The sequence below is a fragment of the Thamnophis elegans genome, chromosome Z (assembly GCF_009769535.1).
Source record: "Thamnophis elegans isolate rThaEle1 chromosome Z, rThaEle1.pri, whole genome shotgun sequence".
NCBI lineage: Eukaryota > Metazoa > Chordata > Lepidosauria > Squamata > Colubridae > Thamnophis > Thamnophis elegans.
In genome coordinates, this window is record NC_045558.1 from 61,815,572 (window position 1) to 61,830,713 (window position 15,142).

Consider the following 15,142-nt stretch of genomic DNA (forward strand, 5'->3'; position numbering starts at 1 on the left):
GGCACTCCAGCTTATTCTGCCAGGCAACAGTGGTGGCCATCTTAGTGGCTTCACACGCTTTCTCCTCATTGGATGCCTGGTTGGCATGTGGCGGATGCACGCACAGCGGGGGCCATTTTGAGTGACACTTTCGCCCTGTGGGCTCATTTTGACCTGCGAGCCACCTCGTGAGGTAGCGGTTGCGATTTGGTGCGAACGGAACCAGGAGAGCGTGAATTGCCCAGAGTTACCCCTCAGCCGCAGCAACCGCCAGGAAGCGCGGTCCTAATCTGGGGCGCCGGCTAGGCCTGCCCTTTACCCTCTACAAGGCAGCGACATCGGTGTGCGGTGGGGAGGAGGATTCCAACCTCTCGGCGGCCCTCCCTCAAAGAGTCTGCGGACGCGCTTGAGCTATCAGGCCAGCGTCAGGTGCCCTAGTACTACACACAGCGTGTCAGCCATCTAATTCAGTCGGCAGGCAACCGAGGCTGCAACATCGTGACCTCTTGCTCCGGTTTGCAGGGCAGCATGGCTGATGATAGTGTGAGGCCTCGGGAGGAGCAGGCAGGGCCCTCCAGCAAGCATAGTAGGTCTAATCCTAACCCTATTGGGGGGAAAGGGGATAAAGGTGCCCGTGAGAAGCTCTCCCCGGGTCCCTCTGAACCCAGTGATAAAGGCAAGCAGGGCCCTCGCCACCGCAAGCAGACGGAGGGCTCAGAACGTCAGCTCCAAGGGAGGCCTCCCTCAGAACAGGCCAGGAATTCCCCTGAGGAGTCTTCTGTCAGAGATGTGGGTGGAGACTCCCCTTCTATCAGGGACAGTGGCTCTCCATCTTTGGATCGAGAATCTTCCAGGGACCCATCCCCTTATGCATCCTGGGGATACCCTGACTCACCCAGCTCATTTCTCAGGGAGGAACTGGGACCCTTTCAGGGCATGTTGCCCGCAGATGAGGAGTGTATCACTGGCAAACGCAAATGCCTTGATCTTCCCAGTAGGCATCGCCCCAGGGAGGACAAGGGCTCAGCTCTGTCAGCAGAGATGAGGGATGTCATTTCCGTCGCCATTTCCCAGGGCATAGCTGAGGGCATAAAGCTCAAAGGTTCTAGCAAGTCCAAGCCTTCCAAATCCAAGCAGCCTAGCTCAGCCTCCACCTCTAAAGACCAGGCCTCCCCGGATGCCTCTGCTTCCTCAGAGAAGGCCGAGGGTTTTGTCCTCTCAGAGGATGAAGACCTTCCCCCCGACCAGCCGGCCTTCACTGGCCTCTTCAAACCAACACTATTCAAATCTATTCTTCACAAGGCCAGGGTGGCCACTGAATTGGGATCTAGTCCCAAACCTGACTCAGTCCAGGCCTCTTCCTCTAAGGATCACAAACAGGTCTGTTTAAGGAACCTCCTTTCACCCGAGAATCCATTCCTGTCCTGGATCTCTTTTTGGACGTGATCCAGAGGCAATGGGTCCAACCTGGTACCCTAACCAACCCCAGCGCGGGGGATAAATCTCTCTATTCAGTTGAAGATCAAATGGAGGAGGTCTTGAAACTGCTGGAGGTGGAGGCCCCAGTAATGTCTTTGACCTCGAATTCTAATTTGCCTGCGGACCTTCTTGAAGGTCTCAAGGCCGAAGATAAAAGATCGGAGAAAGCATGCCACAAAACACACATGGCAGCTGCCTGGGCCATCAAGGTATCCACCTCAGCGTCTTTCTTCACCAGAGCATCACTGCTCTGGCTGAGGCAGTTGCGGTCCTAACCGCCTACCAGAAAGTCAAAATGGTGCCATGATCTTACAAAAATCATTACCGCCATTGAGTATTCAGCAGATGCTTCGCTCAATGCAGCGAAGTTTGCTTCCAGGGCCCTAGCCTCCAACGTGACATCTAGACGCCTCCTGTGGCTGCTCCACTGGCAGGCCGATATGAAGGCCAAGTGGAAGCTTGCTTCCGCTCCTTTCAAGAGAGGACACTTATTCAGGGATGCTCTGGATAAGTTTGTTATAGAAACTAAAGACAAGCGGAAGATTCTCCCGGCCACCCTTAAGAGGAACGAACGCAAACAGTTCGGTTCCTTTCGTAGACAGGCCTTTCGAAATCAGGACTCTGCCCAGGCATCTTCCTCCTCCTCCTATCCGAGGACCTTCCATCGGGGGCGACAGGAACCAGGACAGGGGGTCCTTCAGTACCCGGGGGAGGCACCATCAGTCCTCCTTTCGGAAGCCATTCCGAGGGGGCAACAACAATAGCTCTCGCCAGTTCCACAGGGGGAAGTGACTGCCAAGGGATTCCTCCCATAGGGTTACAACTATACACCGACAGGTGGGAGGAAATCACCTCAGACAGCTGGGTCCTCTCCACTATCCAGAGGGGCCTGGTTCTAGAATTCCTATCCTTTCCCCAGAGGAAGTTCATCTGCTGTCCCACCCCCAAGAATCCGTTAAAACGGGAGCTCATGCAGGCGGAGATCCTCCATCGTCTCCAGATAGAGGCCATAGAGCCCGTCCCCAAAGAACAGGAACGACAGTTCTGAAGAGTTCGGGGGGGTGGGTGGAGGGCCATCTTGGACCTAAAGAGCTTCAATCAGCATCTGGCCTACAAGAGGTTCAAGATGCAATCCCTCCATTCTATTCTGGATTGCATGCGGGAGGGGGATCTGTTAACTTCCATAGATTTAAAGGAAGCCTACCTCCATGTCCCCATTTATGCTGCCCATAGGAGGTTCCTGAGGTTCTGCTCCAAGGGGAAGCACTATCAGTACAAGGTTCTCCCCTTCGGTCTCTCATCAGCACCCAACACCTTTACCAAGATCCTGGCGGTGGTGGCAGCCCACTTCCGGACTTTCCCCATACGTCTGGAATGTTATTTGGATGATATAATTATTCATTCTGTCAAAGCAGAGCAGGCTCGACGAGATGTCCACATCACGGTCCAGACATTGCAGCAACAGGGCTTCTCCGTCAACCTGGAGAAGAGCCAGTTTCGACCATCAACACGTATTCAACATCTAGGCGCCATCATCGACTCGACCTCCAGCCAGGTGTTCCTGTCGCCAGATCGTCGGAACAATCTGAAGACCAGAGTCAAACGTTGTTGTTTGTCCAGGTCGGTGCCAATCATCGAACTCTCCCAGCTGCTGGGGCTGATGATTTCTTGCCTGAAAATCATGCCCTGGGCCCGTCTCTATGTCAGGGAACTGCAATGGTTTCTCCTGCCCATGTAGAGAGCCAAAACCAGCAATTCCCACAGGCGGGTGTGCCTTCCACTGAAGGTGGTCCAATCACTGACCTGGTGGAGTTCCAAGGCGATTGTAAAGGGTTGCCTGTTCAGGGAACCGGAACGAATCGTGGTCACCACAGACGCGAGTCTTCTGGGATGGGGCGCCCACTGCCAGAGTCAACTTGCCCAGGGTCAATGGCCCCAGAGGGAGGCCGCCCACAACATCAACTGGTTAGAGCTGAGGGCAGCCCGACTCGCCCTGAGACGCTTCTCTCGCATAATCGAAGGAAGGCATGTACTGTTACTCACAGACAACGTGGCCACAAATGCCCACATAAACAGACAGGGCAGCACACACTCCAAGACGCTTATGAGCTTGGCGGAAGCCCTGGGAAGGTGGGCGGAAAGACGACTGGCTTCTCTCAGAGCAGATCACATCTCCAGGACCAGCAATCGAGAGGCAGACTGGCTAAGCCGACAGCGCATCGATCACTCAGAGTGGCGTCTACATCCGGATCTGTTCCAGCAGATCGTGAGGAGATTTGGCAAACCGCAAGTAGACCTCTTTGCCACACACTCCAACACACAACTGCCACGATTCTTCACCGGCTACCATTCACCGTCGGCGGAGGGGACGAACGCACTGAGGTGCGAGTGGCCCCGAGAACTCTTATACTCATTCCCTCCTCTTCCCCTCATCCCTCAGGTAATTGCAAAGATCCTGAGGGAGCGGGCAGAAGTCATTCTGGTGGCACCGTTCTGGCCCAGGAGGTCCTGGTATGTGGACCTTGTCGGTCTATCCATTCAGAGACCGTGGAGAATTCCTCAGGACCAAATCTCCCTCAGTCAAGGGGCCATCAATCATCCAGAACCCCAGTGGCTGCAAGTAGCCATTTGGCACTTGAGGGGGATCTTCTGAGGAAACAAAACATCTCTGACAAGGTCATCAGAACTATTCAAGCGTCCAGGAGACCTTCTACGACCAGGATCTACGATGCGACCTAGGCTGCCTTCTCCTCTTGGTGTAAGGATAGAGGCATTGTTGATTTCTCCACCTCAGTCCCTCAGACTTTGGACTTCTTACAGGAGGGACTGGACAAGGGACTAGCATCTAGCACGCTTAGGCGTCAGGTATCCACTTTGTCCACCATTCTGGCCAGGGGTTCTTCTTGCTCTCTGAGTCAGCACCCCCAAATCAAAAGTTTTCTAAAGGGTGCAGTGAACATCAGCCCATCTGCAATTCACCGTTATCTGTCCTGGGATCATCCCTTTGTCTTGAGGGCTTTAATGGGATCCCCTTTCGAGCCCCTTCGGAGGACGAGCTTACGCCATCTGACGATTAAGACTGCATTTCTGGTGGCTATTACTTCCGCTCGCAGGATCTCCGAATTGGCAGCTCTCTCTGTCAGGGAGGATCTGTGTGTGGTCCATCCTGACAGGGTTATATTAAGACTTGACCCCTCATTTATCCCTAAAATCAATTCTACCTTCCACAGGTCTCAAGAAATTATATTGCCTAATTTTTGTCCCAGACCTTCTCATCCTAGGGAACGCGAATGGCATAAGTTGAACGTGAGGCGTGCCATCCGCATTTATGTGAAGAGAACAAATGACTTTCGTCGGTCAGAAGCTCTTTTCGTCTCATTCCTTCCCGGGCACTCGGCCACAAGGCATCATCTCACACTGTGGGTCGTTGGCTGCGTGCTTGCATCAAGTTGGCATATGAGCATCAGGGCAAGCCAGTTCCGGGCATTCTACCAGGAGCGTGGCCACTTCGGCAGCATGGGCAACCCAGGCATCTATTCTGGACATTTGCAGGGTGACCATGTGGGCTTCTCCCACCGCCTTCATAAAAAACTATAAAATAGACTCCTTTGCCTCAGCCGAAGCCTCTTTCGGAAGAAGAATTTTGCAAAGAGTCGCTGAGACTCCAGAGGCTCCGGGCCTTTCTCACCCTGGGACTCAATAGCTTGGGCATGTCCCACGCTTGGACTCTCCAAGCAGCACACTGGAGATAGACCGTTGGCTTACCTGAACGGTCATTCTCAGGGCGCTGCGAGGAGAGTCCAAACCCACCCAGGGTTTTTCTTTTACAATCTGTGACTGTATTATTGACTGTGAACTCTTACCTTACTTTTGTCCTTTTGTTTTTAAACTGAACATGGAGAGGCAAAGGGAGGCGTGATCAAGAAAATCATTACTTAGTCCAAGGGCAGATAGGCTGTGTTAACCCATGCTTGGACTCTCCTCGCAGCGCCCTGAGAACGACCGTTCAGGTAAGCCAATGGTCTTTCTAGTTCTTTTCATTCTGTAATTGCTGCTGATTATAGTTAGGCATTTTCATGGTAATATGAAACTGTATATACAGTTGGTTTTTCATGTTTAAATATGAGTTATTTGTTTAACTAACTACTTGTGTATCATCATACTCGCAAAAGTATTCTAGACAGCTTATGCATTTAAATTTCCCTTTGTTGCTAAAAAGCACCTAAATAACTTCCAAAAATTGCATAAAACAGTTCTATTTAACCAAACAGAGATGGCCCATCAGGTTTTCCATATAAAATTATCTGTTTTTACGCAGAATAAATTATTTCTGAGATTCAACAGTCTTAAGAACTCCCAAGGTCTTAATTTGAATTGTATTTAGGCTCAGCATTGCTATCATATTCTTAAGCAATATAGATATAATAAAAGTATTAATATGAAAAACTATGTCCAATTTTATTTCTAATTTATTTTCTTTTATTAGGTAGTTAACATCCTAAAATCGTTGCTAGCTAGTCTGGATGAAGTAAAAAAGCAGAGAGAACAACTTGAGAATGAACTCAAATCAGTAAACTTTGACATGACATCTAAATTCCTAACAGCACTAGCAGAGGATGGTGCTTTAAATGAAGAAGCCATTTCTGTCACAGAATTGGATAATCTTTATGGTGGTCTTACTCATAAAGTACAGGAAACCCTGAGAAAACAAGAGGAGCTGCTCAACACCATTCAGGTAATTATTATAAAGTGTTTTAAATCAAAGATCTGGCATATTCTCTTGCACACTGCTTGGAGAATCCAAGCATGGGTTAACTTCAGCCCATTAGCCTAGAGACTGAGTTAGAAAAAGTCTTGAACATGTCTCTTTCGCTCTCTGGAATCTAGTTTTTTAATTCAGTCTGGCCTGAAAGAGACGTATTCAAGACCTTTTCTAATTCAATTTATTTCCATAGGCATAGGTGGGGAGTTTTTGCCAAGTTGGATTCTCCGTTTTCTCACAGTGAGTTTATAATAGGATTCTTTTGGAGATATTTGGTGTGCAAAATCCCATTTCTGCTATTTAGCTGCTGGTAAATGTGCTGGGTTTCCCCAGTCTGCCAGACAAAACTGCCACTGCCCTGATCATTGGTTTTCGTTCCACTATCAGACTGGGATCTCGGGTGGCAGGTGATATTGCCTGATCACTTGGGCTAGCCGATTTTCAGGTGGCTAGCAAGCGGAGAGCCGGTTCACCAATCTCAAGTGCTATTTTTTGTGTTAGAGGTTGTTTGAATTTTGCGCTGGCACCAGGGCACCACGAGAAACTTTAGGCACTGTGAGGGCTGGTTCACTGCTCCTGCCCCATTTTGGAAATGCATTCTCCACTGAGAATTGTATTGTGCGGAGGCTTAATTTGGTGCTCCTTGGAGGTTCGACATCCTCAGCCTTTACAGCTTGCTCTCTGCCTTTTCACCAAGTTTCCTGTTCAGGGGATGAAGGAAGTCAACGACTTCGCTGTCCCTGGCTTCAAGTCCTGCTGTATGCCTTCCCGCCTCTCCTGCTCATTCTAAGAGTTATCCGGAAGATCTTGGCAGAGGGAGCGGAAGTGCTGCTTGTAGCTCCTCACTGGCCCAGGAGGCCCTGGTTCACCAACCTCATCAATCTGTCCATCTCCTGTCCCTGGAGAATTCCCAACAACTGGATTGTCCTCAGCCTGGGACTCTACTCCATCCAGAGCCCTAGTGGCTTCAACTTGTGTGGCACTTGACAGGGACATCCAAAATCAGGCCAAATTCTCCAAAAAGGTTATCCACACTATCCAGGTGGCCAGATATCCCTCTACTACCAGAATATATGAGGTCAGTTGGGTGACCTTCAGCAGATGGTGCCAGAGCAGGTGGATTGACCTGTTGACAGTTTCAATCCCACAGATCTCAAATTTTTGCAGGACAGCTTGGACAGGGGATTAGCCCCCACTACCCTCCAAATGCTTGGCAGGAGTGGGCAATCAGTCACTTACGTGCCACCCTAGGGTATGTAGTTTTTTAAAGGGGGCATCTAATCTGCGACCCCCCCCCTTGGTCCATTGTTATCTCACTTGGGACCTTCCCTTGGTATTACAGGGCCTTACCTCCATTCAAGCCACTAGGAACTGTTAGTCTTCGGCTTCTGACATTTAAGGACTTCCTCATCGCTATCACCTCAGTGAGTAGGGTGTCAGAGCTAGCAGTCCTGTCAATCAGGAGGGACCTCTGCATTTTCCATGCAATCAGAGTTGTGTTGAGATTGGACCCTTCATTCCTTCCAAAAGTAAACTCCTGGTTTCATCAGGGCCAGGAGGTCATTCTTCCAAATTTCTGCCTGAGACCAACGCATCCATTGGAAAGGAAGTGGCACCTGCTGGATGTCAGACGGCTCTTTGCTAATATATTAAGCGGACAGCATCCTTCCACAAGTTGGAGTTGCTCTTTGTTTCTTTTCAGCCGGCCTCCATGGGCAAGTAGGTGATTCCGTTTACCATAAGCAGTTGGATTACAGCCTGCATAGATATGACCTATGAGTACCAGTCTCGACCACTACTGAGATGTATCACGGCCCGCTCCATCAAGAGTGCGGCTACCACGGCAGCCTGGACCACTCAGGCCTTGGTGGAAGAGAACTGCAGGGTGGCGACGTGGTCTTCCCTGACACCCTTCATCAAACATTACAAATTGGACATGTTCACCTCAGATGAGGCTTCATTCGTGCAACGAGTTCTACAGAGAGTCCACTCCACCTCCAGGGCCCTGTACCAGTCTTCTTCCCGCCCATAAGAATTTAGCTTGAATATATCCCATGCTTGGATTCTCCAAATAGCACACAGGAGAAAGTTCATTGACTTACCTGAATGGCTGTTCTCTGTGTGCTGTGGGAGAATCCAACCCCACTCCGTGACCAGTTGGTCCAGGGTTAGCAAGGAACCTACCTGTTAGCAGTAGATAATTTCTGTCATGGACATACTTCCTTTTGGCTGTGCCTCGTTAAAAAAACTGAACTCTGGAGGGCGGAAAAGGCGTGGTCAAGACTTTTTCTAACTCAGTCTCTAGACTAAAGGGCTGAAGTTAACCCATGCTTGGATTTTCCTGCAATTCACAGAGAATACCCGTTCAGGTAAGGCAATGGATTATCTGATGTAGCTTTTTACTGAGACAGTAATATTAAATTATTATTCCAACAGAGAATCTTTAGGTCTAAGTTGAGGGAACAAAATATTTTGTAGTTGGTTTTTTATATCTTATCCTGTTTCATGTTTAGAATTCTCATCAGGAATTTTCTAAGATGAAGCAGTCAAATAATGAATCCAATTTAAGGGAAGAAGTTCTGAAGAATTTAGCTATAGCTAATGACAACTTTGTGGAACTTACAGCCAACTTAAAAGAAGGCACAAAGGTATGGTAACACAAGAGTCCACAAGACTAATAATATCTCAATAGATGTGTTTTATTTCTGGTTTTCAAAAACTTAATAGAGCATAAGTTCAATAAGCAACTTGGAAAAGTCCTTGAATGAATCTATGGGTCATGTATTGCAAAAATGCCAGTTTTGAATTGAAAATTTTGCTAGATGTTAAAGGATATTTTGTAGCATCATACTTTTATAACAGAAACTAGAGCAAAATAGAACAAAAGGATTAAACAAAGTTAGTAAATTAATTTAGATTAATAAAAAAATCTATCTACCTGTTAGAGGATATAAGAAGATAATAGACAATTTGTGAGAATAACAAATCTTAGGAGCCAATTCTAGAAAATGGTTTTGTCATTATGGAATACATTGTTTGATGGTACCTGTTTTTCAATTATTTCATGCATCAAGATGCACCATCTGTGTCATCCAATATTTATTTTTGTAAGGTTTCTTTCTGGAAAATAAAAATCTCATTTCAGCAAGGTTAGCATGGCATGTCCTTGGCATTAAATATACATACATGCATGCATGCATGCATGCATGCATACATACATACATACATACATACATACATACATACATACATACTGCAATGACTATAAGGATTGCTTCTCCTTCTAACTTAAGAAAGTGAAGTTTCTTGAAATGAAGTATTTCAAAATAAAGTTTTTATTAAGCCAAAGTCAAAACAATAAGTTCAAAGCAACGTCTGAATCCCCTTAGACAAGGCAAGTAGAATTAAAGCAGTACAGACCCCTCCCATTAGTCAGAATGCAGATTTTAGCCAATATACAAATGTGAAGATAGTTCTTTTACCAGCTGCCCTGAGAATCGGATAAGCATAAATTCCCATGGGTATCTTCCATTAGACTTTAAAGTGAACCATCCAACATAACTATCATAAACAATTCCCCAAAAGATTCAGTGTCAGAAAACAAGTTGTAAAATATCAGTTGTCACAGGCACTGCTAATAAATGGAATCCAAGCCCACACACCCTCTTTCTCCCAATTGAATGGAAGTATCACTTTTAGGGATCTGACAGACTAGGGCTTTTTTTTAACAGTAAATGGGAATATAATATAGTTAAAAAAGATTTAATATTCAGTATCTATTAAAATTATAATATTGATTAATGATTGAAGTAGAGAAATGCTTTCAATAACCAAAATAAAAGTGTTACTTTGGATAGTATTACAAAGATTACATACCATGATTTATGCAGTCTTCCATGACCAGTTAAAATTCTAACTAAATTTAAAGCACTCTGCATGGTAGGAGGTAATATCAAGAAGAGCTTTTATATACCGTATTTTTCAGAGTATAAGACACACCAAGATTTTGCAGAGGTAAAATTAAAAAACGTTTTTGCACTCTGCAGACCTCCCAAACCCTCTGCACGCCTCATTTTTTGTGAAAAACCGGGCATGCAGAGAGTTTGAGAGGCTTGCAAATGCTCCTGGAGGCCTGGGGGGCAAAAACAAGCAAAAAACAGCCCATTTTTTGCCAAAAAAGGGGGGGCATGCATAACCTTTAGGAGGCTTGTAGAGTGCTCCTGGGGGCTAGGGAGGTAAAAACAAGCAAAAAATGGCATGTTTTTCACTTGTTTTTGCCCTCCACAGCCCCAGGAACACTTTGGAGGCGTCCCAAACCCTCTGCACATCCATTTTTGTGAAGGGGTGGGGTTTCAGGAGGCCAAAAAGGCTGTATTCAATGTATAATAAGCTCCCAGATTTTCACCCACTTTTGGGGGAGAAAATGGTGCATCTTATACTATGGAAAAATGCAGTAACACATACTGCAATACATTTTAATTGAACCATTTTACTTGCTTATTTTGCAAATTTAGCAATAGCAGTGGACTTATATACCGCTTCATAGGCCTTTCAGGCCTCTCTAAGCGGTTTACAGAGAGTCAGCATATTGCCCCCAACAATCTGGGTCCTCATTTGCTTGGTATTTGTTCCATCAAACTATCTATTTCATATAGATTGTTAAAATACAATTATATAAAATGTTTTCATCAATATATTTTTCTGCCATTACAATAAATTTATATCTATGTACGTGGTGGCTCAGTAGCTAAGCCGCTGAGCTTGTCTATCAGAAAGGTCAACAGTTCGGCAGTTCGAATCCCTAGCGCCACATAACGGAATGAGCTCCCGTTACTTGTCCCAGCTTCTGCCAACCTAGCAGTTCGAAAACCCACAAAAAAATGCAAGTAGAAAAATAGGGAACAGCGCTCCGTGTGCCTTCAGCATTTAACCAGCCACATGACCATGGAGACATTATCAGACAGCGCTGGCTCTTCGGCTTTTATACAGAGATGAGCACCGCCCCCTAGAGTCTGGAACGACTAGCACATATGTGCAAGGAGAACCTTTACCTTATGTTTATACAGAAATTTATACATCTATGTATACACATACACACACATGTATGTGTATGTTTTTGTGTGTGTATGAATATATGCATCGGTTTTTTTTCCTTTCCAGTTCTATAACGAATTGACTGAAATCCTTTTGAAATTCCAAAACAAATGCAGTGACATTGTGTTTGCCCGCAAAACAGAAAGAGATGAACTTCTGAAGTAAGCCTTTACAAATACTGTAAAAAATATTTGCTTCTGGCTGCTGATTTTAAGGAAAGAGAGCTTTGTAATTAAAACAGCTTAAACTGAATGTTCTTTCACATAATACAGATTTATCCATAATAGCTGAGCTGGAAATAATAGGTAATGCTTCTGTTTTACAATTATCAAGATGTTGATTAATTATAAAATCATTATTTATGTTTTTGTAATATATAGAATTATAGAATGTTTTCTAAGTTAGGTCAGGTATTTTCTTGGTTATCCTTAAGATAAAAGTAACTAATGTGCAATTAATCCAATAAGTTAATTAAATAGTATATGTATTTTTGTCTGACAGATCTTGAGGACAGTTGTGATCCTGTGTAGTTATTGATATTTGTACACAATGTTTGCTTGTTCTTTTTTTTTTTTTTTTGAATATATGTTTTATTGGTACATTTTTCTTTAAAACATAATAAATTCATGTCTATTTGAACAGCGTGTTGTCTGGGTACAATTAATTTTAAGTAAAGATACAATAATAAACATAATCCTATTAGTAATCTTAATAAACATATCAATATTAATCACAAAACAATAATACAAATAGTTTATCCATCTTACAATATTTTCAGTACAAATTTCTATTATCTTTTAATATTCTTTTTAGATTCTAACCTCTGTTTCTGTTAGTTAACTGTTGGTAAAATAAATCCCACATTAAAAAATATTCTGTTTCTTCCTTTTCTTTTATCTTAAGTGTCAATCTATCCATCTCAGCACATTCTAATATTTTTTTATTACACTTTCATCTGTTGGGACCTTATCATTTTTCCATTGTTGCAGAAACACTATTCTTGCTGCCATTATTACATGCAGAATTAAATATGTATTCTCTTTTTTATACTGTTCGGGTAATATCCCCAACAGAAATATTTCTGGTTTCAAATTATGTGTTGCTTTATCATTTTTCTAACTAAGTATGTATTTTAGTCCAATATTTTTTGCCTTTTTATCATATGTGAATGTCCATCACATATGATAATATGAACCTGGTATCTGATTATACTTCCAACATTTAGCTGATAGGTTTCCAAGCATCTTTGCTAACCTCGCTAGTGGTTAATGCCACCTATAAAACATTTTGTATACATTTTCCTTATAGGCCATTGATATTGTTAGTTTACAGTTTCTATCCCACAATTTCTGCCATTTATCTAATTCTATTGAGTAACCAAAGTTTTTAGCCCACCTTATCATTGTTTCTTTGACTTGCTCTTTTTCCATTTTAATGCTCAATAAGTAGATATACATTTTTTAAATTAATTTTTCATCTGTCCCTAGTAATATCTGGTTTAATTCTGTTGGTTCTTTATAGAAACCATACATTCTGCATCTTTCTCATATCTTGATTGTATTTGCACGTGTGGCCACCATGCTAAACCAATCCCTTGATTAGTCAGTTCTTGTTTAGATTTCAGATCCCCTTTATCATTCAAAATGTACTTATGCCTTACAATTTTTTTCCATATTAATCACATTCGGATGTATCAGTGCCTCCATTGTGGAGAGTCAGACTGGTATTTTCATGTAGTATCTTTCTTTAATTTCCCCCCATACTAACAGTAATGCATTTCTAAAATGGTGCCTTTGAAAATATCCATATATTTTATTTTTCCCATACCATAAAAAGGCATACCACCCCAGTTGGAGATTGTATCCCTGCAAAGTTTATAGTCTTGAGACTGTTAGGTCTCAAATTTGCCCATTTTTTCACCCAGACAAATGCAGAGGCCTGGTAATATAGCTCCCTGTTGTGACTCAGCAGCAGTCTCCTGTGAGTCTTCCAATCTGGCAACCCAAAGCCACTTTAAGTTTAGTATCTTGTAGCAGTTTTGATCTTATTCTTGCTTTTTTCCCTTACCAGATATATTTTAGTATCATTTTGTTTAGTTCTGCAAAGATTTTTTTTTCCTAATTTTATCGGAATTGTTTGAAATAAGAATAACAGTTGGCAATATGTTCATTTTTATTGTAGCTATCCTTCCTATCAATGATAGCTGCAGATTTTTCCATTTCTCCAAGTCTAATTTGAGTTAGGGTTCTGACCGATGCCCTAATTAAATCATGAGTCTCAAGCCAAGCTTCAAAAAAATCCAGTTATTTATTAAGAGCTTCATGTTGGCACCAACCAAGTGAAACCAACTCTGACCATTTAATTCAGCTCTGACCCTGTTACCCCCTCCCCCCAAGGGGTATCATCAGTCACATTTTACAGGTTGTAGAGGTCCCTGCCTCTGGCCACTGTGAGTCTGCCTTGACGTGGCTAGCTGGAATATGCTTTGTTTTGATTGAAGTGCAAGTTCCTCAATGCAGCTGCAATGTTCGATTACCTATCCCCCTGCCTATGGCAACTCAAGAGCAGGTCAGGAATACTTCACGAGTTGACATTAGGCTTCCCTCATTTCCTGAAGGCAACTTGTGCAAGACAAAAACAGTTTGAGTACAGGTATAGATTTTAGGGGTGTGGCATCCCCCCCAGGCTTTGATGGGTTGTCTTCATGGAATTTAGCTATGAGGCAGTCAGCTTGAATGTTTCTGTTCTTTACCCAAGACACCTCTGATAAGGGATAGCCCTTCCACTTGATTAGGTATTGGAGCCTAATATTGTATTACCTGTATTATCCTGTATTACCTCGAGTCAAGGATGTGCTGCACCTCGTAAAGGGTTTGGCTCCCTATGACCACTGGGTTCAGGGGCTCATGAGATAGTGGCCTCAGGATTGACCCAATCACGGGTTTTAAAATGGAATTATGGAATACCGGAAGTATCTTCCCTAGCAGTCAGGGCAGTTCCGATTAAATGCCCTAATTAAATCATGAGTATCAAGCCAAGCTTCAAAAGAAATCCAGTTATTTATTAGTAGCTTCATGTCAGCACGGACCAAGTCTGACCTCACTTAATTCGCGTCCTGGCTCTGACCCTGTTTCCCCCTCCCCCCAAGGTGTGTCATCAGTCACATTCTCCAATGAAGCAATTTCGTGGGTTGTAGAGGTCCCTCCCTTCGGCTGGAATGTGCTTTATTTTGACTGAAGTGCAAGTTCCTCAATGCAGCTGCGATGTTCGATTCCCCATACCCCTGCCTATGGTAACTCGAGAGCAGGTCAGGAATGCTTCGCGAGTTGACAATTTGATTTGTTGTAACAGTTTCATCTTGTCTAATATTTCTTCACTTTTTGGCATGTCCACCACATATGATAGTATGAACCAGGTATCTTGTGACATTTCCAACATTTTGCAGATTTATCCTTAAACATGTTTGCTAACCTTGAGGGTGGAAAATGCCATCTATAAAACATTTTATAAAGATTTTCTTTATATGCAGTAGACATTGTTAATTTATAATTTCTATCCCATAATAGCCAAATTTTTAGCCCATACTATCGTCTCTTTTACTTGTTCCTCTTCCATCTTAATACATATATTTTCTGTATTAATTTTTTCATTGTCCCTATTAATATCTCATTTAATTTTGTTAATTCTTTATACAAACCATACATTTTAACATCCTTTTTGTATCTAGATTGTATCTGCACATATGACTACCATGTTATCTCAATCCGTTGCTCGCTCAGTTCCTGCTTGGTTTTAAGGTCTCTCTTTTCATTTAAAACATCTTTATAT

The 15,142-nt window shown here is 43.7% G+C and overlaps 1 protein-coding gene across 1 annotated transcript in view; it reads left to right on the forward strand.

Annotated features, from left to right (window-relative positions):
- PDCD6IP (programmed cell death 6 interacting protein) overlaps positions 1-15,142 on the forward strand; it is a 79,385-nt gene that overhangs the window by 49,226 nt on the left and 15,017 nt on the right. The window contains exons 13-15 of the mRNA XM_032234698.1: positions 5,945-6,193; positions 8,734-8,868; positions 11,381-11,475. Coding sequence (XP_032090589.1) covers positions 5,945-6,193; positions 8,734-8,868; positions 11,381-11,475 — 479 coding nt within the window. The remainder of the gene's footprint in view (positions 1-5,944; positions 6,194-8,733; positions 8,869-11,380; positions 11,476-15,142) is intronic.